The 25,253-nt window shown below is 39.9% G+C and overlaps 1 protein-coding gene across 1 annotated transcript; it reads left to right on the forward strand.

Moving 5' to 3' along the window:
• Positions 1-1,527: 1,527 nt before the first annotated feature.
• Positions 1,528-23,967, forward strand: RAB23 (RAB23, member RAS oncogene family). Its single transcript, XM_082847295.1, has 7 exons — positions 1,528-1,760; positions 7,817-8,036; positions 10,540-10,625; positions 16,780-16,936; positions 18,983-19,065; positions 19,892-19,984; positions 21,639-23,967. The coding sequence occupies exons 2-7, from the start codon at positions 7,882-7,884 to the stop codon at positions 21,776-21,778; spliced, it is 714 nt and encodes a 237-aa protein (XP_082703421.1). The 5' UTR covers positions 1,528-1,760; positions 7,817-7,881; the 3' UTR covers positions 21,779-23,967.
• Positions 23,968-25,253: the final 1,286 nt, after the last annotated feature.

Here is a 25,253-nt window from a genome sequence, read left to right on the forward strand (position 1 = left end):
CTTGAAACAGTCAGCGAGGGACATCTAGGGCAGGCTAGGGTCTGCGGCCCCTGTCCAGCAGGAAGAAGTTTCAGAAGAAGAGACCTTCAGCAACTTACCCTTAAGAATAAGGGTGTAGAGTCTCTCGGGGGGAATGAGACAGGCTGGGACCCGGGACCCTTTGCTGCAGTGCTTGCACATGGACACACCTCTCCTCGAGCAACAAAATACAAATAAACTGTATGGGACTAAAAATAACTGCGTGCATGCGCCGTTGGGGCAAATTCTGGACCACCAAAATACAAAGAGACCAAAAAAGCTAACTGCCACTCCTGAAGAGTCTGGAGCAAAAGCAGGGTACTGCACATGCCCCCTGTACTCAACACCACCTAAAGGGGTGGGCAGACCACCTAGGCCACACCTCTGGCCCAACCCTTGGATACACCCCTACCCTCACCCTATATAAGGAAAAAAGCTTGCTCCCCGCCCCCCGCTCCCCCCCCCCCACCCCCAGCGAGCAAGGCAGCAAGCAAGGAAATATGTTGCTTGTTCTCTCTCCCCCATGCTACAGCAGGGGTCCCAATAAAGCCTTGCCTGAATTTCTTATCTGGCCTCTAGTCAATTTCTATTGATTAGGAAGGCCAAGAACCCTGGTCAGTAACACTTTCGTGTCTGACTTTTTATGCTCAACTTTATGTTTCTGCAGTTCATCCATGTTGTTGCCTGTAGTTGCAGGTCACTCTTCTCATTGCTGAGTAGTATTCCAGTATATGAACACTGTGAATGTATTTATTTATTCTATTGTTGATGGTCTTTTGCGATATTTCCATTTGGGTGTATTAAAACAAATGCGTCTGTGAACATTCTGATAATTGTTGGTGCCCCCGTAAGCACACGCTTCTCTTGGCTGAACACACAGACATGGAACTACTAGGTCATAGGGTATGCTTCTTTACTAGCACGCCAAATTGTTTTTTAAAGTTATTCTAGTTTACATTCCAGCATCAGGACAGAAGGATTCAGCTACTCCACAACCTCGCCAACACTTGGTATTTTCCTTTTTTTTTTTTTCTATTCTATTTCACAGTATTAAAACAACTGAAGCAAAGTTTAGGTTGCTTTGGGAGCCAACTTTTGGATTTCTTTTGGTTCTCTTTATTATTAAGCATCGCAGTTTTGCACTTGGTCCAGTCACAGAGTACGGACCGAGTGCGTTTTCGACTTTGCTCCAGTTTTGCTCACTCCGCCACTTGGATGTCCTCCGGTCAAGAGTATAAGATGTGCATCCAGGGAGGGCACGTCCTGTGAGGACTCTGAAAGCTGACCACTGGGTAAACGAAGCGTTTGCGGCCCTTCCTCGGCAGCGTCCTCTCCCGCCAGCCTCCTGGAACCCCACCAGCCACAGCTGCCTCACAGGGAACGCGGCGCCCCTCAGCCTCGGCCAACTCGGGGGCGGGGCAGCGGGGCGAGGCCGGCGGCGCGCGCGTGCGCACTGAAAGTCCGGCGCATGCTCCGAGTGCGGGGCGTCCGCGGCAGAGGGTAGGCGAGTCTCCCGCGCCCTACCTTCCGCGGCGGGGCCGCAGCGATCTGCTGGTTCCGAGTTCTTCTGCCAATAAAGTTCCTGAAAAAAGTCACAGTCATTCTTAAAAGAGCAAAAGAGGGCGCGAGCCGGCTGGAGGCCCTGTCGGAGGGCTGGCGCACCGGGCGGCGGAGACGGCGGTTACACCGCGACCTGGAGGAGCGGTCGCGCCGGGCGGTGGGCGGCGGGCGGCGCGGGGACGGTGAGTAGCGGCTCGCGCCCGGGGCGGCTGGCCGCACTCATCGCCCTCGACCGCGGCTGGCTGCGGAGGACCCGCCCGTCCCCGCGGCCCGGGATGTGCCCACCGGGGGCCGGACAGGGGCTCGACGGGAGCCTCCAGGCCGGGCGCCCCTCCCCGGCTCGGCCGCCGCGCGCGCACTTCGAGAGCGGGGCCCGGGTCCCCGCGGCAGGCGGTGGGCGCAACCCCCGGCGCCTCCTCCCCTCCCCGTGCCCCCGCCTCCCTGGGGTGGCCCTCGGGCGGGGAGGTGCAGCGGGGCGGTGGGGACTGGGCATTAGGTGTGGGTTGGGGCTGGCGGGGAAAGGGCCCAAGCCCCACCCTGGCTTCCAGACCCCGTCCTGGGCGGCGGGCCCCTTCCCTGCCTGCGGCCCCACCCAGCCCGGGTGTTGCTCGGGTTCCGCTCGAATATGAATGAGCCTGACTACGCGGTCTCCTTGACACTGGCTACCGCAGAGTCACTTCACTCGGGGATCCCAGTGGCAGTACAGTCTGAAAAGGGCTGTCTACTTCTCCAGGTTTTATGTAACTCCTGACATCTTCTAGGTAACTTCATTGAACTTGAGAAGTTTTTCAGTGCTTTTATAAATATAATCATACCTGTGCTGAAGTACAGGCTGTGATGAAAAAGCCACCATTTCGATCAGTGAGTTAACTCATCCTTTACTTTTCTAATGTATTGGACGGCTGTTGGTTGGCAAAATCTTTAAAATTAAACTTGGAAAAAGAACACATGTAAAGTGTTACTGTCAAGCTTTTAAAGTATTGTACTCAGAATTATGCTAATTTTCTAAGAATTTAATTGTTTTGGCATAGTTCTTTAAGTTTGTAGAGTATTGGCTGATAATCACAGGAGTCAGACTGCCTGTGTTAAAATCTGATTCCACTTACTTTTCTTTACATTTTATTATTTTAAAAATTATTATATGGTAAAATTGACTTTGTTGGGGGGTGTGCAGTTCTGTGAATTTTAGATATATGTAACTACCATAACAGTCAGAATTTAGAACAGTTCGATCACCTCCAAAACACTCATGCTATCCTTTTATATCCTCCCCCTTACCCCAAGCCCTGGCAATTACTGATCTTTTCCAGAATGTCATAGAAATGGAATCATGCAACATGTAACCTTCTTTCACTCAGCATAATGCCTTTGAGATTCCTTCGAGTTGTTGGATGTATCAACAATTTATTCTTTTTTTATTGCTGAGTAGTATTCTATTAGATGGATGTGCTCCCAATGAAAGACATTTGGATCGTTTCCAGTTTTTGGTGATTATGACTATAGCTGCTATAAACATTGCTATACAGGTTTTTGTGTGAACATAAGTTTTCATTTCTCTAGGGTACTGCTAAGATTGGGATTACATGATCATATAAAGTATGTTTAACTTTGTAATACACTGTCACACTGATTTCCAGAGTGGCTGTATCATTTTGCATTCTCACGAGCAACATGTGAGAGTTCCAGTTGCTTCATCTCCTCTCTAGCACTGTGTATTGTCGGATTTTTTAGTTTAGCCATTCTAATAGGCATGTAGTGGTATCTCGTGGTCTTAATGTGTCTTTAACTAATGGCTAAAGGTGTTGAATATCTTTTCATGTACTTAATTGGCATATATAATCTCGGGTGAGTATCTGGCCAAGACTTTTGCCTATTTTTAAATTCAGTAGTTTCTTTCTTATGTTGAGTTTTGAGGGTTCTTTATATTTCCTGGATACAAGTTGTTAGATATGTTTTGCAAAAGTTTCTTGCAGTCTGTAGCTTCTTTTCATTGTTTTAACAGTGTCTTTCACAGAGCTAATGTTTTTAATTTTGATGAAGTCTAATTTATCCATATTTCCTTTTGTACATCTTTTGGTAGCATGTCTAAGAACTTTGCCTAATCCCAGGTCAAGAAGATTTTCATCTTCTAGATATTATAGTTTTATATTTAGATCTATAATCTTTTTTTTTTTTTTTTTTTTTTTTGCGGTACGCGGGCCTATCACTGCTGTGGCCTCTCCCGCCGCGGAGCACAGGCTCCAGACGCGCAGGCCCAGCGGCCATGGCCCACAGGTCCAGCCGCCCCGCGGCACGCGGGACCCTCCCGGACCGGGGCATGAACCCGCGCCCCCCGCATCGGCAGGCGGACCCCCAACCACTGCGCCACCAGGGAAGCCCTAGTTTAAATTATATAAGGTGTGAGATTTAGGGGAAGGTTTACTTTTTTTTTGCATATGAATGTCCAGTTGTTCCATCACCATTTGTTGAAAAGACTGTCTTCTCCATTTAATAGTTTTGCACCTTTGTCAAAAATCAATTGGCTGTATTTGTGTGGGTCTATATTGGCCCTCTGTTCTGTTCCATTGACTTTTGTATCTTTCTCTTTGCCAGTATCAAACTTTCTTGATGGATGTAGTTTTATAGTGTCTTAAAGTTGGGTAGCATAATCTTCTCCAGCTTTATTCTTTTTCAAAATTGTTTTAGCTATGCTAGTTCATTTGCCTTTCCATATAAAGTTTAGAATCAGCTTGTCTCTAACTACAAAATATTCTGCTGGTACTTTGGAATTATATCAAACCGTAGATCAGTTTGGGGAGAATTGCTATTTTTACTTTGTTGAATCTTTCAATCTATGAACATGATGTATCTTTCCATTTATTTCTTTGTTTCATTAGTGTTTTGTAGTTTTCAGTATACAGATCCTGTACATGTTTTGTTAGATTTATGCCAAAGTATTTCATTTTGGGAGGAAACTATTGTAAATATCATTTAAAAAATTTTTGGCTTCAAATTGTACATTAAGATATTAGAAATTCAGTTGAGTGTTGTGTGTTGCTCTTGTATCCTATGTCCTTGCTAAACTCACTTATTAGTTCCAGGATTGTTTGTTTGAATCCTTGGAGTTTTCTAGATAGACAATCATGTCATCTGTGAATAGAAATAGTTTTTTTCCCTAATCTATAAGCATTTTAAGTATTTTAGTTGCCTGTTGCTCTGGCTAGGCCTAATGATAAACAGGAGTAGTGAGAGTGGACATCCTTACCTTGTTCTCAGTCTAAGGGGGAATTCAATCTGTCTTTCAGAATGAAGTGTGATGTTAGCTGTAGATTTTTTTTTTTAATAGATGCCCTTTATCAGGTTGAAGAAGTCCTCTTCTGTTTCTAGTTTGCTGAGAGTTTTTTTCACAAATGGATGTTGATGTGGTTTTTCTTCTTTACTCTGTTAATATGGTGGATTACACTGATTGACTTTTGAGTATTGAACCAGCCTTGCATTCCCGAATAAAGCCCATTTGGTCCTGGTTATTCTTTTTATATATTGCTGGATGCGATTTACTAATATTTTGTTGAGGATTTTTGCATTTGTGTTCATGAGGGGTTATTTGTTTAGTTTTCTTTTTTGTACTGTCTTTGTGTGGTGCTGGTATCAAGATAATGCTGGCTTTATAAAATAAGTTAGGGAGTGTTTTCTCCTCTTCTGTATTCCAGGGGAGAGTATGTATCATTGTTGAAAAGTTTGGTAGAATTCTCCAATGAAATCACCTGAGCCTGGAGATTTCTTTTTGAGTTTTTAAAGTTATAAATTCAATTTTCCTAATGTTTATATCAATTTCACTGATTTCTGCTCTTTATTATTCCCATTCTTTTGCTTGCTTTGGGTTTATTTTGCGATTCTGTTTCTAGTTTTTTGAGGTGGGGGCTTAGATTATTGATTGAGACTTTTCTTCTTTTCTAAGGTAAGCATTTAGTGCTGTAAATTTTCCCTCTCAGCAGTATGTTAGCTGTGTCCCATAAATTTTGACATATTTTCATTTTAATTCAATTCAGTTATTTTTTAAATTTCCCTTGAGCTTCTTCTTTGGCCCATGGGTTGTTGAGAAATCTGTGTTTTTAATTACCAAATGTTTGGAGATTTTCCTGTTATCTTTCCATTACTGATTTCTAGTTTGATTTCATTGTGGTCCCTTTATTTGGCTTTTGTTGAGGGTTGTTTGATGGCCTAGAATATGTTCTATTTTGGTATATGTTCAGTGGGTGCTTGAAGTATATTCTGCTGTTGTTGTGTGGACAGCTCTATAAATGTTGATTGGATTCTGACAGTTTTCTGTTTTTAGAATTTCATTTTGTTTTATTGTGTTTTATAGTGTTTTTGAGTATCTCTTTGTGTAACTTGTTTAGCTGCATAGGTAATTTATCACAGTCTGTTGGTGTCAACATTTTACCAGTTCAAGTGAAGTTAAGAAACCTTACCTCCCTTTTGTCCTCTTCCATGTATAATTTTTTTTTTTAATTTGGCTGCGCAAGGTCTAGTTGCAGCATGTGGGATCTTTGTTGCAGCACGTGGCATCTTTTTTTTAGTTGCAGCACGCAGGCTCTTTTAGTTGTGGCATGCGAGATCTTTATTTGTGGCATGTGGGATCTTTAGTTGCGGCACGCAGGATCTTTTTTTATTTTTTCTTTTTTTTTGCGGTACGCGGGCCTCTCACGTTGCAGAGCACAGGCTCCAGATGCGCAGGCTCAGCGGCCATAGCTCACGAGCCTAGCTGCTCCATGGCATGTGGGATCTTCCCGGACCGGAGCACGAACCCGTGTCCCCTGCATTGGCAGGCGGACTCTCAACCACTGTGCCACCAGGGAAGCCCAGGATCTTTTTTTAGTTGCAGCATGTGGGCTCACGGCATGCAGGATCTAATTCCCTGACCAGGGATCGAACCCGGGCCCCCTGCATTGGGAGCACAGACTCTTAACCACTGGACCACCAGGGAAGTCCCCTCTTCCACGTATAATTACTTGTTTTAAATGTTTTCTCTACATATATTGAAAACCATATTGAACAGTATTATAATTTTTCTTTCAACTGTCAAATGTAACAGAACATTTAAGAGAAGTCTGCTATATTTACCCATATTTTTGCTTCTGTCATCTTCTTTCTCTTGTTCCAATACTTTAAGTTGTTGTTTTAATCATTTAATTATGTCTGAAGTGGAGACCTAGAACCTGTACTTTAACAAATGCTCCTAGATGCTGCTTACAATCGTGCAAGTTTGTGAAGCATTAGGGACAATTACTGAGACTCCATTAGGGGCAAAGAAAGGAATGTTCTTCACATTTCAGACATGTTTTGTGTAGTGGTTGTATAAATGGATTTTTGGTTAAGGTAGCTGGAATATAATAGCTAAGTAGGCAGGAACTTAACTAGTAATTTTAAGAAGAAATATGAAGAAATTGGCTTTCTGTTCTTTTCAGTCTAAAATGCGAACAGTACACATTCTATTACTTTCATTATATGAGTAACTGTAACTAGTCTGAAACTGATGAAAAAAATGCATGGTATAAGATGATGTGTAGAGGATCCATTGTAATCTAAACACTAAAGCACAGTAACTAAGAGCCCGATGCTATCACGTGGTTGCATAGCATTATACAAAACCCTTCCTTAGGGTGCTGTTCTAGGGACATTAATTATTACCTGTGAGGATGAAGAGCAGTTTCCTTAGATTTTGTATTTGTTGCCCATTTGGTGGTAACTATCCACCAAATGGGATAAAAGGAGGATTTATTATGGTATATGAAACTACCATTTTTTTGAATGCCTAACTTTCACTGTGCTAAGTGCTTTGTATCTATCATTGATCAACAATCCTGTGAGGTAAATATCCTCAGGAAACTGAAGCTTCAAGAGGTTAAGCAATAACTTCACTAAGAGCACAGAACCAGTAAATAGCAACTAGTAAGTCAGGCCTCGACTCTTAACACTCATACTCTAGTCTCAGTGAAAGGCAGAACTATGTAATCTAGGCATTTATTGGTACCTGGAAGTCATACATTCTGCTGTTGTTAAGGGTGCAAAAGTGAATGGTATTATTGTCTCTTTTTTCAAAGAATTTACATTATCTGAACAGGGTGGGGAGAGGGCCTTCAACACGGAAAAAAATTCTTGCAATTCATTATGATTATTTCTTGATAAAACAATTATAGCTTATTTTATTTTATATAGGTTTTATGTCATGAAAAAATAACTTCATTTTAAACCACAGATTTGAGAGAGAAGATCGGATCACCTGGAATTAAATTTGGCACAGAAACTTTTTCAACTCCAAAAATGTTGGAGGAAGATATGGAAGTGGCCATAAAGATGGTGGTTGTAGGGAATGGCGCAGTTGGAAAATCAAGTATGATTCAGCGGTATTGCAAAGGCATTTTTACAAAAGACTACAAGAAAACCATTGGAGTTGATTTTTTGGAGCGACAGATACAGTATGTACTTGGCTGTTTTATCCTCTCGGTTTTGATAAGTGAGCTGTGTCCAAGAGTTTGCTCAGAATAATAGTAACTGAGTACAATACAATCCAAGGCTAGGTGTCTAGTGGCAGCGGGTTTTCAGTTATTCACTCCTTTGTGTGTCTTCGCCTTCTTTTTTCCCCCTCCCCCATCTCTTCCCTTTCTCTCTCATTTTTTTCTTCTTTTTTACCTACACTTCTCCCTTCTCTCTTTTTCAGTCTTACATCTGTTTTATATTTATTGGTGGCACCCTGAGCACTTCTTAAACACAAACTGACGCTTGATTCTACCGAGATTTCTGTCGACTATTTTATTTGGAAAGAAAGTTACCTGTCTCGCAGAATAATTTTCATCTCTTATATTATGGGATCTGTTTGTGTAAAATGTCTCTTCTCTTTTTAAAACTGGGCTTATAGAAGTTAGAGAATTAATAATTTGTTTTTACTTTAAAGAAGTAAGAGAAAGATTTGAGAGGATTAAATACTCCTGTGAAAAGGAAATCCAATTGGATTCTAAAACACATCGAAGTAACACTTTTTGTCATTAGTCCTGAGAACTTTTAAGGATATTTTAAATTGTAGGAGAAATATTTAACAAATCTGATTTAACTATCCCAGACACTAGCATCAAAGATAATTGTGTTCACTGTTTTAAAGATGTTGAATTTATAATCTGTATTCTGTTACCCTCTTTTTAAAAATACTTCTCTATTTGCTTCCTTTCTTAGATATTTTAAGGGGATTCATTTTAAATCTTGATGATGTTTATTTTTTGCACTTGCTATCTGGACCAAATTAATATTTTAGGTATACAGTTGACCCTTATTATTCAGACTCCATATTTATATTTTAAGTATGCAGTTACTTCTCATTATTTGTGGATTTCATATTTGCAAATTCACTGCTTGCTAAAATTTATTTGTAACCCCAGACTCAGTACTCCCAGTACTCTGATGGTCATTTGTGGACATGCACAGAGCAGCAAAAAATTTGAGTCACTTATACACACACGTTCGGCTGAGGTTGAACAAGGCGACCCACTGCGTTTTTGTTTCATCTCTCATACTGTACATGAGTGGCCTTTTCATGTTCTGTTTTTGTGCCACATTTTTGTGCTTTCTGTTGGTAGTTTCGCTGTTTAAAATGGCCCCAAGCCTAGAGCTGAAGTGCCGTCTGGTGAGCTGTGACGTGCCTTATGGAGAAAACACATATATTAGATAAGCTTCGTTCAGGCACCAGTTATAGTACTGTTGGCCATGGGTTCAATGTTAATGAATCAACAGTGTATATTAAATAAGGTGTGTTTAAACAGAACAATGCAAAAAACAAGGTTATATATTCATCAGTTGATGAAATTGTAACCAGGGGCTCACAGGCACCTCACCCGCCTGGTATTTTCCCTCAGAGGAATGGTTCAGGATTTGCTAATTCAGTGTTGGCAGTGACTCTGTAGAACAGAACTACTGCCTGCGAATAAGACAACAGGTGTGACAGAACAGAGTTAATTTGGGGGTTAAAGGGCAACCAAGCAGTAAGCTGCTTCTTTCCTTTCTTACTATTCTCCCCCATTAGAATAGGGTAGCAGGAGGAGGGCAAACACTGACCTAAGGGAACCCTTTCCCAGGACAGCTGACCCTGGGTGTCCAGGATCCCACGGACACCAACATCCATGGGCACTCAGTCCCTTGTATAAAATGGCATAGTATTTGCATTTAACCTACACACGTGCTCCCATAGACTTTCAATCATCTCCAGATTACTTATAATATCTAATATAATGTAAATGCTGTGTAAATAGTTGCCAGGCACACAGTAAATTCAAGTTCTGCTTTTTGGAACTTTCTAGAATTTTTTTTCCAAATATTTTCTATCTGCAGTTGGTTGAAGCCTCAGGCATGGACCCCTCGGATGCTAGTCTTAGAGCCACCACTATCTGTGACTGTGGTTGAAGGAAAAAACATGACAGATAAATCCAAATCGTGTAAAATTACAGCTTTAGGGGAGTGTCTTTCACCCTTTACTTGCACTGTTGGTAATGGTATCAGCATTTAAAAGCGCTCAGACTTTTTCAGAGTGAAACCAGCAATGTAGTTTTTTTAAAATAAGTAAATAAATAAATAAATTTGTTTATTTATTTTTGGCTGCGTTGGGTCTTCATCGCTGTATGTGGGTTTTCTCTCGTTGTGGCGAGCAGGGGCTACTCTTTGTTGCGATGCACGGGCTTCTCATTGCGGTCACTTCTCTTGTTGCGGAGCACGGACTCTAGGCGCTTGGGCTTCAGTAGTTGTGGCACACGGGCTTAGTTGCTCTGCGACATGTGGGATCTTCCTGGATCAGGACTCGAACCCGTGTCCCCTGCATCAGCAGGTGGATTCTTAATCACTGCACCACCAGGGAAGCCCAACAATGTAGTTTTAATACCACCAGATTTGAAAAATACATTTCCTTTGCATATGAAATTCATTCATCTCTTGTTTCAGAGTTAATGATGAAGACGTCAGGCTCATGTTATGGGATACCGCAGGTCAAGAGGAGTTTGATGCAATAACAAAGGCCTACTATCGAGGTAAATCATGGGTGTCTTTAGTTTGTTTTGACATGTTCTTTTAGCTGAACAAAGAACTTTGCTTTTCTTGTTTCCCATAGAAGGATTTCTCTTTAAGAATATTTAAATCAATTCCAAAGTATTTTTTAAAACCCCAGGCTATTATTCTTCTAAAGATCTTGTTGGGTGGTAAATAATACTCTGTGCTATAGACTGTTTATCTCTGCCTTAGAATTACATGACTCATATAGTCATTCCCAGACCTAATAAGTCAGAAGTTGTGAAATGTCTTCTCTGACTCCAGGGAAATGACTACGTAGAGTGGAAACTAACATAAGAAAAAGTAAAGCCCTGGCAGACAAGATAGCATTTTGTTACGATATTTAATGTGGGTAAAGCCTTCTCTAGGCTATACGAGTTCAGGGAAGTATGAGATACATGTGAAAAGGAAGACCTACAATGATAGGATCTAAGACTAAATAAACTGGGGGGGAAATTCCTCTTTTTACCTACCTAGCTTTCTTCTCTAAATTCTCAGCCTAAAATATATGTTCTTTTTGTGTGGAAAAAAATAGGTTGGGCTATTTCTTTTTAAGCTTTTGACAATGTGATGTGGCAGTATTACTTTTTAACTAGTATGGTTATTTTTGGAGAAAGTATTATCATTATGTCTGTCTAATTTAAAAGGGCAAAACTGTGAGTCTACAATTATCTCAAAATAAAGTTTAACTTAAAAAAAGACAAAACTGGTCAAATGTCAAAATGATTTGATTCGTATATGAATAAAAAGGAGAAAATGTTGGAACTGTACAGTTAAGTAGCTCATTTGGGTCCCTAATTTAAAGAAAAAGACCAGGTAGCTAAACATATTTTAATATCCACTGCCATAAGACTTTGTTCAACATTATTATCTTCTAATTTTTTTAACTTGACTCATCCAGTTTGTTGCAAACTTCTTGTTTTAACTTGTTAGATGTCCATGAATCATACCATTTCTCTTTCATATGTTTACAAACAACATTCTTTGCCAGAAACTAAAAAGAGAGCCCATAATTATTAATATTTACATCTTAATTTATATGGGTGATGTTCAAATTTCTTTTCACTTTGTTTCATTTGGACTAAAAGGCTTTAAACAGCATTGATTTCCCTGTGTTTAACGTTTTAACTTAAAGCAATCTTAAGTGTATAAATAGATCTGTTAAAAGGTTTTTTTTAAATGTAACATTTTTTAGCCAACTATGTTAAAATGGCAAAGAGGGTAGATACTGAGACAGGTCTTAAGCTTCAGCTTTTTCCCTCACATCCCTATTTGAATTAAGGAACAAACAGTGGCAATGTTACATGAATTTGAGAAATGGCATATTGGACTTACATGCTTTTTTTTTTTTTTGAGGTTCTATCAGAGTGCTTTTGGTTGCTGACAGCAGAAAAGCAATTTCAAACTGACTTATTTAGCATCTGTTGACTTGTTACTGGGAGTAGCTTTCATTTGTGGTTTGTTGGGACTATAACCTTGCTGATTGTTCTGGCTGGCCGCCTCCTTGTGTGGGGTTCCTCTTCATGCTGATTTTCCTCTTGTCTGCAAGTTTGCTACCATCGACAGTGCTTTTTGTTCACATTCTTGGGGACCGAGGGTTACTTCCTACAACAGTGGACCAAAAGTCCAGAGCTTTTATCTGATTAGACCACCTTTGACCAGATTACAGTGAGTAGTCAGAGGAAGGTGATTGCCCTAATGGGCTTGGCGCACTTGGGGCTCCCCCAAGGCAGAGGGAAGTTTAGCTGCCTAAACCATAGGCTACCGTACAGAGGGGGAGAGGTGTTCTTGGGGACAGGGCACTGGATGGCGGCTAGGCACCAGGTAATATCTGCTACTAGTATAGATTCAGATGACGATATAATTAAATAAAGAGTAGGAAGAAAAGGTAAGGTGGGCAGAATGAGTTAAGATAGAGATTTAGTGATAGAAACACTATGCCTTATAAAATTATGACCTACTGACTTATGTCCTAAAAATGTGTTATTCAAGATGCATAAAAATTATATTTAAAAAAGAAAAAATTTATTGTAATTCATTTAAAAGACCTATTATAGCAAGACCATTGCTCCAACGCATCATTATGTTCTTAGAATGCTGGCTTAATTGTACAGTGAGACATGTGGAAACATGATCTCCTTATCAGTAGGTTAGAACAGAGCACAGATCATATTAGGAAGCCTTTGGGAGCCCAGATGACTCCTGTTAAACCCTTAAGAAAGTCCACCCTAGGCAGTAGAAACCGTACTTAGTACAGAAAGTTACATACAACATGAAGTAGATTTTTATTACAGTTTTTTACTGTGACTTGGTTCTCAGAAAAAAAATGCTTCTAAGTATATGTAAATTAGGTTATAGACTTGAGACCTATTATTTGAGATCATGCACATAAGTAGAAGGAAACCCTTATTTTCTTAAAAAATAATTTTTTTTCACAAATATAAATGAATATAAATTGTTGGAAATGAAATAGCTCTGGACAAGAAGCTAGTTATAAGTTATAAATGCAAGAATTAAAGAACAACAGAATTAGACTATGCAAGTCTGAGGTTCGTTTTGAAATTATGTGAGCATGGAATCTGTGACAGATTGGTTCAGTGAATAATTTATGTGCTTTAGATTGTATAGAATGTCAAAAAGAATAAGGGACAGCATTTTAAATCCCGAGTAGTATCTATAATAGTATTTTTAAAGCCTTTGCTGGTGTTCGCTAGAGCAGTGTTTCTTAAACTTGACTGTGCACAGGAATCCCCTGGGGAGCTCATTAAAATGCAAACTGAATTCTATAGATCTGTGGGTAGCTCTGAGAGTCTGCATTTCTACAGCCTTCCAGGTGACACTGATGCTGCTGTCAGCCACACTCAGGACCTGCCTACAGACCATCTTGTAGGATCTGTCAGTGATTTGAGGATAGAATTACTCTCTGCACATTATGTGTCTTGGAGAGTATTTTCTGAATTGCATTAAAATATAGTGGCTTTTTTGGAATGATCTTATTAAGGAGGAATAAATACTTGCTATTGGTGATCTTATCATTGACACCAAAAATTTATTCAGAGTTCTGTATTTCTGATGCATGGACAAGTGAGGTAGTTTATTAACTGTTAGAAGTGATCTACTTATGGGTGACTTACTGTTATCTATGATAATGAAGAAACTTTTCCAACGGTGCAATTTTTAGGGTAGGTAGTATTGAAGGAAGATTGAATAGTAGGAAAATAAAGGTCTTTGTAAAATATATGGGTAGAAAACACTAGCTGCCTTTCAATATTAACAACAGAGAAATTAAAACAACTTTCCCAAAGATGGCTGGTACAAACACAGAGCTAGGGGTCCAAGAAAGAAAAAGAAGGTAGAGCAGCGTGGGGTCATTTTAATTTACTTTATTATTTTTTTAGGGTCATTTTACACCTCCCCCCACACGCACACACACACAGCGGGGTGGGTGTGGGATGTAGAAGAGAGGGGCCAGGGAAAGAAGGGAGAACCGTGCATAAAGGGTGCAGTAATGAGCCAGTTACTACTGCAGGCGGGGAGAGCAGGCGGGGAGACGCGCCTCGGGGTGACCCCACCCCAGGGAAGCTGAGGTTTTTATCCCCCCCCATCCCTCCCCAGGCATCCAGTCTCCTTAGGGGGTGTGCTAGACCACCCCTGGCAGAAGAGCAGAGCGCCCCCTGCAGCCCTTGCTGGAGGGTCGGGGCGGGGAACACACAGGGCACCTGTGGGGGGAGGGGGCACCGTGCTCACGTCCCTGGTGGCTTCTGAATCCAGGTCCCTCCTCCTCCTCCTCAGAGGGCACTGCGGCCCATCCCGCCCAGTGTGGTCTCTCTACCCAGTCCCCCACTAAATAATTTTCGGTTTTATGGGCAGACTTTTTCTTTTATCCTTTGATCCTTGATTTTTCAAACAAAATTGTGCTTTTCTTAGTTAATTATTCTTACTGCCCATATCTCTGGCACCATCTGCTTAGTTTTTTTTTGTTGTTTGTTAGTTGTTTTTGTTTCGTTTTGTTTTTTTGCGGTACGCGGGCCTCTCACTGTTGTGGCCTCTCCCGTTGCGGAGCACAGGCTCCAGACGCGCAGGCTCAGCGGCCATGGCTCACGGGCCCAGCCGCTCCGCGGCATGTGGGATCTTCCTGGACTGGGGCACGAACCCATGTCCCCTACATCGGCAGGCGGACTCTCAACCACTGCGCCACCAGGGAAGCCGTGTTTTGTTTTTTTTAACATTTTCTCTAATAAGTGTTTTTTTGTGTGTCTGGGACCTTGTATACTTGGAAATACCTTATTGGACCCTCAAATTTAAACGACACTTGACTGATATAAAATTCTAGGTTTAAAGCTAACAGAGTTTTGTAACTTTTTTTTTTTTAAGATTTTTTTTGTTTTGTTTTGATGTGGACCGTTTTTTAAAGCCTTTATTGAATTTGTTACAATAGTGCTTCTGTTTTATGTTTTTGGTTTTTTGGCCCCGAGGTATGTGGGATCTTAGCTCCCCTACCAGTGGTTGAACCCGCACCCCCTGCATTGGAAGGCGGAGTCTTAACCACTGGACCGCCAGGGAGGTCCCCAAAAAAGTTTCTTAAAGTATGATTAAATAATGTTTTATTTGTAGTTTAAGTAAATGTTAAGAGTTCAAGTAAATATAAATTTGTTGTCCAATATGCTAGTGTGATCTCTTCAGTTTTACTTCTCCTTCAATTCTGAGCAAGTCTCACGCTGTGTCTATCAATCTGCCTGTCCCCCACCCCTCAGTTTTGCATAATTAATTCTTTGGTTCAAAGCCTGTTCTAGAGGAGAGAAGCCTCTGCTTTTACAGTCATAGTGAACTGCTGGTTTTTTCCTTCATTAATTGTTCTTTGGGTTCCTACCATATTCCCTCAGGTGATAAACAAACCTTTTTTGGCCCTAGAGTGTCTTAGGTAGCCCAGGTATGTGTGTCTTGAGTCTTAGTAGGAAACTCTTACACCTGGGATATCTGGAAGGAAGGAGTAGCAGTGAGGAACCCTCTTGACTCCAGGACGATTTTCTCTTCTCACCTGTTTTTGTCACTATGCTGTCTGATTCAACAGCAAATCATTGGTAAAAACCCTCTTCCAGAAGGTTGATGCTTATTTTTAAAATGAGATATTATCAACTAATGTGATAGTTGATAGTTAAAATATTGTCAACCTAATGTGATAGTTGATAGTTAAAATATTGTGAGTATGGTATGGGAATTATGCAGTTAAAGAGGATGAAAAACTAAATTAAACTCTTTTCCTCTCTACTATATATTAATATTTTACTCTTGGCACTGGTTCCTAAATTACATTCTTTAGCATTGATGGTATTCTGCTACTAAAACAAAATAATATAGATTTTTTTTAAAAAGTAGATAGAATGAGAAAATTATGATATTTTTCTCTCATAGACTTCTTAAATCTGTGCCAAAAGAAATTAAGAAGCAGGTGACAGATATTAACGAGAAGAACTCAGCAACTCTGTCATTCATGCCTAGTTTACTGTTCTCTGTGGCTTTTACAGTGTTATTAAATATATCAGTATTTTGTGGTGTTCCACAAGGAACGTGTATAATTTTGAGGGTACTTTGGCACTTGCACAAATTTGAGAACCGCTGTTCTTGGTAAAAATTGGTTCTTTGAATTAGAAAATAGAGTTTATATGTTAAAAAATAGGGCTTCCCTGGTGGCACAGCGGTTAAGAATCCACCTGCCAATGCAGGAGACACGGGTTCGAGTCCTGGTCAGGGAAGATCCCACATGCCACGGAGCAACTAAGCCCGTGTGCCACAACTACTGAGCCTGCGCTCTAGAGCCCGTGAGCCACAACTACTGAAGCCCGCGCGCCTAGAGCCTGTGCTCCACAACAAGAGAAGCCACTGCAATGAGAAGCCTGCGCACCACGATGAAGAGTAGCCCCCGCACACCGCAACTAGAGAAAAGCCCACGCAGCAACGAAGACCCGACACATCCAAAAATAAAATAAATTAAATTTAAAAAAAAAAAGCAGTGCTACAAAGATGAATTCAACATTTATTTACATAAAAATTGTTTTGAATACGTAAAAGTTTCCCTCACCCTGCATAGGATTGTTTCATTAATGTAAATAACATTTTTATTTTGTGAACTTACAGGAGCCCAGGCTTGTGTGCTTGTATTTTCCACCACAGACAGGGAATCTTTTGAAGCGATTTCCAGTTGGAGAGAGAAGGTGGTGGCTGAAGTTGGAGATATACCAACTGTACTTGTACAAAACAAGATCGATCTCCTTGATGACTCTTGTATAAAGAAGTAAGGTGGCTACTGTTGAGGGGGTGGCTGTAATTCTGTAAAGCTAAAACCTATTTTAGTTTTTGCATACACTTACAAAATTTAGGAAAGTTTTTAAAAAGACTGCCTTATACTTAAAAATTTCTGTGAGCTATTGTGTGATTGGTTTGGGTTTAAAAAGTTCACACTGAATCAGTAGTAAAGAAAATTAAAGGAGTACGTTTTGAAAGCCCTTTTAGAATTCCAGGTCCTTGCAGCTCAAATCCAACTCCTCATGTGAAGTCAAATCTAGACAGAGTAAGAATGTTAAGAGAAACATTCCAGAACTTCCCTGGTGGCGCAGTGGTTAAGAATCTTCCTGCCAGTGCAGGGGACATGGGTTCGATCCCTGGTCCGGGAAGATCCCACATGCCACGGAGCAACTAAGCCCATGCGCCACAACTACTGAGCCTGCGCTCTAGGGCCCGCAAGCCACAACTACTGAAGCCTGCATGTCTAGAGCCCATGCTCTGCAACAAAGAGGAGCCACCACAATGAGAAGCCCGCACACTGCAACAAAGCGTAGCCCCCGCTCACCGCAACTAGGGAAAGGCTGCCTGCAGCAACGAAGACCCAACGCAGCCAAAAATAAATAAATAAATTTAAAAAGGAAAACATCCCTAGATGTTTTAATGTCTAGCATAAGTATGTTGATGAGTTTAAATAGGTAAGCAGTTCAGATTCGTATTGTTTTGTATACCCAGAACCATTATGCTCACATTTGTGAACAGAGTTTGGCATCCAGATAATTTCTCTATATAAGTATTTGTTTACTGCATTATTAATGTTTTGCTGGCTTTGAAAATACTTATTTGGTTTTTACCTTATTTTTTTATAAGTTCTTGTATTAGTTGTCTGATGCTGTATAACAGATTAGCCCAAAACTTAGTAGTTTAAAACAACAAACATTTATTATGTCACAGTTTTTGTGGGTCAGGAATTTGGGAGTGGCTTAGTTGGGTGGCTTGGTTCTGGGTTTTCATGAGGTTGCTGTCAATATGTTGCCGGGGCCTATGGTCACAGGAGGGCTTTTGACTGGGGCTGGGGGGGTCTGCTTCCGGGATGGCACCCTCACTTGGCCATGGGCAGGTGGCCTCTCCTTCAGGCTGCAAGTGTCCTCAGCGTGTGGCAGCTGCTTCCCCAGGCATGTGATCCCAGTGGGGGCAAGGCGGAAACCGCAGTGCCTCTTATGAGGAGTCTCAAAGTCATACGCCATCACTTATGTATGTCATTGATGACACAGACCAACTTGATTACAGTGAGGGAGGGGAGGCGTGTGGTAGAATCATTGGGAAATATTTTAGAAAATTGGGGAGTCATAATGAAACTAAAATTAGGAGTCCACTGTTCTAGACACATCAATATACTGACTTAGGCTTTGGCAGCAAAGTAGTTTTGTAGCCAATAAGAGTAAAATAGGTAATGCAGTATAAGACTTTCAGAGTGTAATTAAATTCAAGTGTTTTTAATAACTGAAGAGAGAAAATTAAAATATATAAATAAAAATAAAAAAAAAATAAAAATAAAAAAATATATATATAAAAAATATATAAAATTTTTATATATATAAATTTTATATTTATATATAAATATATATATTTATATATAAATAAAATTATATATATAAATTTTATAATATATAAAAATAATAAAAAAATATATAAAAAAATAAATAAAAAAATAAAATATATAAATAAAAATAAAAAAAAGAAAAAAAAGAAAAAAAGAAAAAATAAAAATATATAAATAAAAATAAAATAAATTAAAGTATATAAAGAAAAGTGACATTTAGTCATTTTAAGGCTAGAGTAAGTGACTTTATAGAAAAGTGTCTTGCCGTTACAGTGAGATGGCTGGTGTTTACCCCCCCAAGAGCAGTGACAACTGAAAATCCTGCTCAAGCACTGAGTGTAGCTCTCACCTGTTCTGGAAGGGCTGACCGCTGTCCTCAGGCTGTATGCAGTAAATGTAATAAAACAAGCTCTCAGAAAGTACCTTTACATACGCTTTTTTCAAATTGATGTGTAGTGAGGAAGCTGAGGCACTGGCAAAAAAGTTGAAGCTGAGATTCTACAGGACTTCAGTGAAGGAGGATCTGAACGTGACGGAAGGTAAAGTGCCTTCTTAACAGTTAACAGCAGGAAGTTTTATTCTTCTTATGCCTTTTCTTTTTGTTGTTTAGAAATCATATTTGTAACGAGAATAGAATTTTCTCTTTGTCATGTATCATTAAGTAAAGTTTAAAGGCTGATGCTGCTCTGAGTTTGAGTCCTTGATTATTTACTAATGTCTTTGAATAGTTGTTACTCTACAGCAAAACTCCAGTGGGCTTTATTGTATTTAAAAATACAACTGGCTATGTATATGCGTGTGTGTTTTTCAAGCGTACCTTCTAAAATTGCTGCATTAGAACCCCACAGCGGTGGACACCCCACTAGGTAGTTACAGTGACCTTAACTTGTTTAATAGTGTTTCCTAGTTTAAGAAAGTGAGATTAGAGAAAGATGGTGGTTATTTTTCTCATTCTGGAATTGCTGCTCATTTTATTAGATTGCAGCTCAGCTGTTGCTTCAGTGTCCCCTGAATAGTGGTTTTCAGTTAAAGAAAGAGTCTTTTTAAGACTGAGTCAGTTTAGTGTTGCTGAATATTAGTCACTATTCAGGTACTTAAAACTAAAGAGCCAATGACTACAAGTAATATTTCATTTCTTTACTAATAAAATGCTACTATATATTTATTAGTATTACCATTGTAATTAGGTATTACTCAGATAATTTTTAGAAGTTGAATTTTTTTTCAACTAGATTGTATACTTCTAACTATAATTTTAAATTTGTTTTTTAAGTATAATTATTATAGTAAGTGATGTGAAAGAACAGGTTTTACATGCATAATTATACTGACCTGGCAAGGTTTTTGGTTTTGTTTTCATTCCAGTTTTTAAATATTTGGCTGAAAAATATCTTCAAAAGCTTAAACAACAAATAGCTGAGGATCCTGAATCAATGCATTCAAGTAGTAACAAAATTGGTAAGTACCCAGGAAGTTTTAGCCCCATGTTTACCTGGTAAATTTATTTTCCATTCATTATTATCATATTTACTGTTTTTTTTTTTAAATACAGTATGCTCCTTTCTTTAAGAACTGTGACTGGAAAGCGTGAGATGAGTGATTATTAAATTTAGTAGTATCAGCTCTCATTAAAAGGTATATTGAGGGGGCTTCCCTGGTGGCGCAGTGGTTGGGAGTCCGCCTGCTGATGCTGGGGACACGGGTTCGTGCCCCAGTCTGGGAGGATCCCACATGCCTCAGAGCGGCTGGGCCCGTGGGCCATGGCCACTGAGCCCGCGTGTCCGGAGCCTGTGCTCCGCAACGGGAGAGGCCACAGCAGTGAGAGTCCTGCGTACCGCAAAAAAAAAAAAAAAAAGTATATTGAGTTAAAAGACTTTTTAACTGATGAATTTTCTAAAGGTCTGTCCTTTTTGAACACTTGTTTCTCTGACTTGACACTTGTACCATCTCCACATCTTTTCCCTTTCCTGCCACCTTGCTGAGCACCCATCCTGATTTTTAACATGAGATGCCAGCAGAGTTTAGTATTTCCTGGAGAACAGGAAGCACCTGTCTGCATCTTACTTTGGGCCATGGCTTCTGGGAGGATGGGTGCCGGTCCTCTTTCCTAAGGACCTCCTGCCTGCACCCCACTCCTCACTACACACACACACACACACACACACACACACACACACACACACACACAGCATTTTCTTGGCCTGTTTTAACTTTGCCCTTTTTATTGTGTATGTTCCTACTGTCAGGAACCTCACTCACATGCTCTGAGAAACGACAGGGCAGTTGTGATAAGCCGCTGTCTGGTCTGGTCTCCTGGGCCCACCCTGTCTCCTTCCAGTCTGCTGATTAAAGCCCTTTGATAGATTCTGGTTGTGGAACACATTCAGTGCAGGCTCTCTTCATCCCAGCATTTAAAGACAGTTTGGTCCATCCTTCCTGTGCAGCCTCGTGCCCCACTTTTGTAATGTACCGTTTACGGTTCCACCACAGGGCCCGCTGTTTCTTGAGCCTGCCTAGGGCTGTCTTACTTATCCCTTTGCTCATTTTGGCTCTTCCATTAAGAATGGCCTCCCATTCCCACCTTCTGTTGAGAACTGTGCATCCCTCAAGATCTATGGAGAAAGCTCTCGGCTATCTGTCTGGCTGAAGCACAGCCTTCACTTCTCTTAAATGAACAGAGACCTGAGTGCAGGGCATTGCCAGGGGTCCAGTCCCTCCATGTAGTTTGTCCTTTGTTATGAATTAGATGTGGTTGACTCTTCCTTTGAACCATCTGTGGGATCTTGTCTCTTCTATGACACTTAACATAGAGTGTCCTGTAGCATCACTGCCTGTTTGTAGTGCCTCACCTCACTCATCAGATTGTAAGCTTCTTGGGGGCAGGAATCAGTCTTAGTAGTCTTCGTGTCGCTCATCGTGTCTCTGGCCCAGAGTCTCGTGTATCGTGGATGATAAATAGCCCATAAACTGGAGATTACATTTTAGAACGAACAGTGTTCAAAATGAAAACTCTAACAGTTGAAAGTGTTTCTTTAGTTCATCCCTTTTGTCTGCTCAGGTGACCCTGAGATCCGTTAGTGTTAACCTTTGTGTTTTCCCTCAACGTGTCCAGGTGTCTTTAGCACGTCTGCTGGGAGTCACTTGGGTCAGAATTCAAGTACCCTTAATGGTGGAGATGTCATCAACCTCAGGCCCAACAGACAGAGGACCAAGAAAAACCGAAATCCTTTTAGCAGCTGTAGCATACCCTAAAATGCTTCAGGGAGGAAGAAATGAATTGTATTGTGCAGTAAGATACATCCAGCTGTCACGGTATGTTAACACAATTTTTTCGCAGACTTTGCACCTAATGGCTCTCTGAAAGCTGACAGACTTAAACAGATAGCACTGCTCTGCAGTGCTTTTCAGAATGGAGCAAGATCTCTGGTGGAAAAATTACTGCCCTCTGGACTTATTTTAATTTTTTTACATTAGACGAAGCTTCTCCTGTTTTTGAAGGAATGCTATAAGAAACATCAAAAACAGGTTTTGCTGAATTTGAAATGCTGGAAAACATAAATGAAATGCCTAAATATACTGGTACAGATTTTAATATTATGGATCAAGGAAAGATAGCAACCGTTCTTTCTCTGAAATTGGTCATCTAGCTTTTCTAGGAAGTAGTATTGAATCTGAATACTGAAAAGAATAATATTGAAAGGCGAACTCTAATCTTGCCAGACTGCATTAGTGTGTACTTTGGCAATGTTACTTGTGCAATATCTGTAGATGTGGAATGTGGAGGTACGTGCACACGCAGATCCCTGGTTCTGGAGTAAACAGAAGGTGTGTGCAGTGTTTAAGGAAACATAGACTCTAACTCATTCATTCATGAAACCATTTACACATTTATGTGTATGTTATAAGTTTCTATTTTCAAATGAGAAATTCTAGACAGATATTTTGCAAAATGAGCTCAGATTTTAAAAGTGCTTTTGTGCCAAAAATACCATACCTAATTTTCAGTGCTTTACCAGAATTTATACTGTTGATAATCTCTTTTAAAAGCAGTTTTCCTCTCTGACAGAGTAGATGAAAGAGTGTCTTAGTGCTAGAGCCCCTCCCAGGTGGCACTGGTTGCGTGCGGAATCTTTTCCTGTCCCTGCACATGCATGGTGGGCTTGAGCTGGCGGCTGCAGGACCCCCGCCCTGTGCAGCGTGGCCGCCCTGTACCCAGTGCCTTTTGCTGTTGACAACGCAATTCTGAACTTTTAGGATTATGCTAACAGTTTTTTTAAATACACAAGAGGTGATCTTTTGTCTTAAACCACATTATGGATTTTATAATGCCCTGCAACTCTAAAGCATCTTTTTGTTTACATATTTTTTGTATGGTATTTTGAGATTATCATTTAAAAATTTCTATAAACTTCAGTTTGTATAGCACTTTCTCAAGAGCTCTGTCAGCACCAAATGCAAAATAATTTCTTTTAATAAGTGATTTTAACATGTAATCATGTGGCAGAGCATACATTTTGTGACTTGGGACAGTAGCTTTCCAACTCAGATAATTAATTGCATGAACTCTGGTAAAACTGATCATCATTCATCAATGACTTGTTTTTAACCCTTGCAATATACCTGGTTTTTACAGGATTTAAATATATGTAAAAATAACTTTTCTTGGAAAATGTGTCACAAAGTCATTTTTCATTATTTCTACTAAATGCATAATGTTTTATATATTCCTTTTGTATGTTTTCTCTCTCTCATTCTTTTTTTTTTTTAAGTCTTCTGTCTGCACCACCCTCATCCCCTGTCCAGATTAATGTTGAAAACATAATAGAATTTTGTAGGGAATGTCTTTAAGTGGTCAGGAGTGAAGGTTTGCTTTTCATAATATTGAAATAATCTGGCATTATCTATTTCAAAGTAATATGTTTATTTTTATGTCACCAGTTGTCACCACTCCCATTGCTGGCAGTGGGATAGGTGTTGGGGAAAAACTCTCTTCCTAACAATGGGTACCCGCTAGTGATTCCCTTTTCTACTCTCTGGAAATACAGTCCCTTTAATTTTTGTACAAAATATATTTTGCGTCAAATAGTCTTTAGTAGCAGAAAAACCACGTTATATAAAATGTTGTAGTTCTATTTCACATTAATTAAATGTGTGTGGGTAAAAGTTTGTTATTTTTCTACATTAAAAAAATCTGATGATGGTTGCAGTTCCCCTGATATTTGTAATATAATTTTATGTATTTAGTTTTGTCCTTTTTTTTAAACAAGAACTGAAGAGAGATCTTTGTTACACATTTGAATTTTTAATTTGCAATTCTGTATTTTACCTAACCATAATTAGTCATTTTAAATAATTAAGTAGGCCTGAAAATCAGCCACAAGTGATATGTTACTTTCTCAATTCTAAAAACCTTCAAAATTGACATTATATTCTTTCACCTTGAGGCCTTTAATTCTTTTAAATAACTTTACTAATTTCTAATGAACCATGGATGCTGAAGAAATACTAAGACCCCGGGACGTTGTGCATTTGTGCAGTAATAGCTTTCGTATGTCGTGGCTCATTTTTGGCTGTGGCGTGGCTGCTGTGTCTCCGAGTCCTCAGGATTCCTTTTCCTCTTTCAGTCTGCCTCTCGAATTAATAGTGTACAGAATAGGCCACATAAGGCGATATAATTAAATAAAACCAGGCTAAATGGTTTCCTTTTTATCTGCCCAAAGTTGACAGCACTCATGTACTTCTTCAAAATATAGTAAAACTAACACTATCAGAAGAGCCCCTCCCCATTGTGGCGACAGTCCTGTGCTGTCTGGGTGCCTCAGATGCTGGCAGCGCAGCGCTTGGGAAGAACTCACTGATGGGCTCCACTGTGCCCAGGGCTCCAGGGCTTGGGTCTCCTCTGGAGATCCTGGGATGGGGAAGTGGCCTCAGGACATGACATCTCAACTTAAAGGGAACTACTTTAATGTAAAATATTATTAATTTTTCCCCTCTTAAAAACCTTTGAAATAGTTACTGGTAACTTGCTAAAGTGCTCTCGTTACTGTTACGGTATCTGTTTCTCTGAAAACAAAATGAACTGACAGGTGAAAATCTGTCCCACACTGCAGTCATCTAATGAACAGAGAAAGTCTGGGCTGATGGTGAACAGGAAGGGGAGGATTTCCAGATGCTGATGGTCTTTGGGAACGTGAGAAAAACTTGGTTGTCTGCTGAATTTTCAAAAAGCTGATAAAGAAAAAGATGGCACAAAAAGAAAATCTTCTATCTCACAGTGAACCTAATGATAGCAAATTAGTCTGATAAATCAAGAGGCTTTTACCAGTTATCAGTGAGAATTAATGTTTCCCACGAAAGAATAGATTTAAATAAGGTGAACTTGGGCTGGCATCAAAACTATCATGAATGTCCTCAGATTGTAATTGCTTTTTATGAAGAGACATATAAATATATAAAACCAATCTGCAGCTTGACTGTTTTTTTTCTTGCAGTGTGAAAGAATACCTATCTTTTAATGAAAATTGAATCTGATATATTCAATCTGAAGTAGTATTTGGGGAAGCTAAAGTTTTTGTGTATCAATAGCACTAGTTATTTTGAACAAATAAAAGTGTTCTATAGTTGCTGCATTTATCACAGATAAAAGAATAATCAATACACTGGTCAACCTTGTTAGTGAACAAAATGCAATCTAAATTAAGGTATTTCATATTTAATATTAGAAAAA

Source organism: Leucopleurus acutus, assembly GCF_964270905.1.
Source record: "Leucopleurus acutus genome assembly, chromosome: 10".
Taxonomy (NCBI): domain Eukaryota; kingdom Metazoa; phylum Chordata; class Mammalia; order Artiodactyla; family Delphinidae; genus Leucopleurus; species Leucopleurus acutus.

Coding starts and splice junctions, on each gene's coding strand:
- RAB23 (XM_082847295.1), top strand. CDS start 7,882: ATGTTGGAGGAAGATATGGAAGTGGCCATAAAGATGGTGGTTGTAGGG. Junction 8,037..10,539: donor TTTTTGGAGCGACAGATACA/GTATGTACTTGG, acceptor CTCTTGTTTCAG/AGTTAATGATGAAGACGTCA. Junction 16,937..18,982: donor GATGACTCTTGTATAAAGAA/GTAAGGTGGCTA, acceptor ATTGATGTGTAG/TGAGGAAGCTGAGGCACTGG.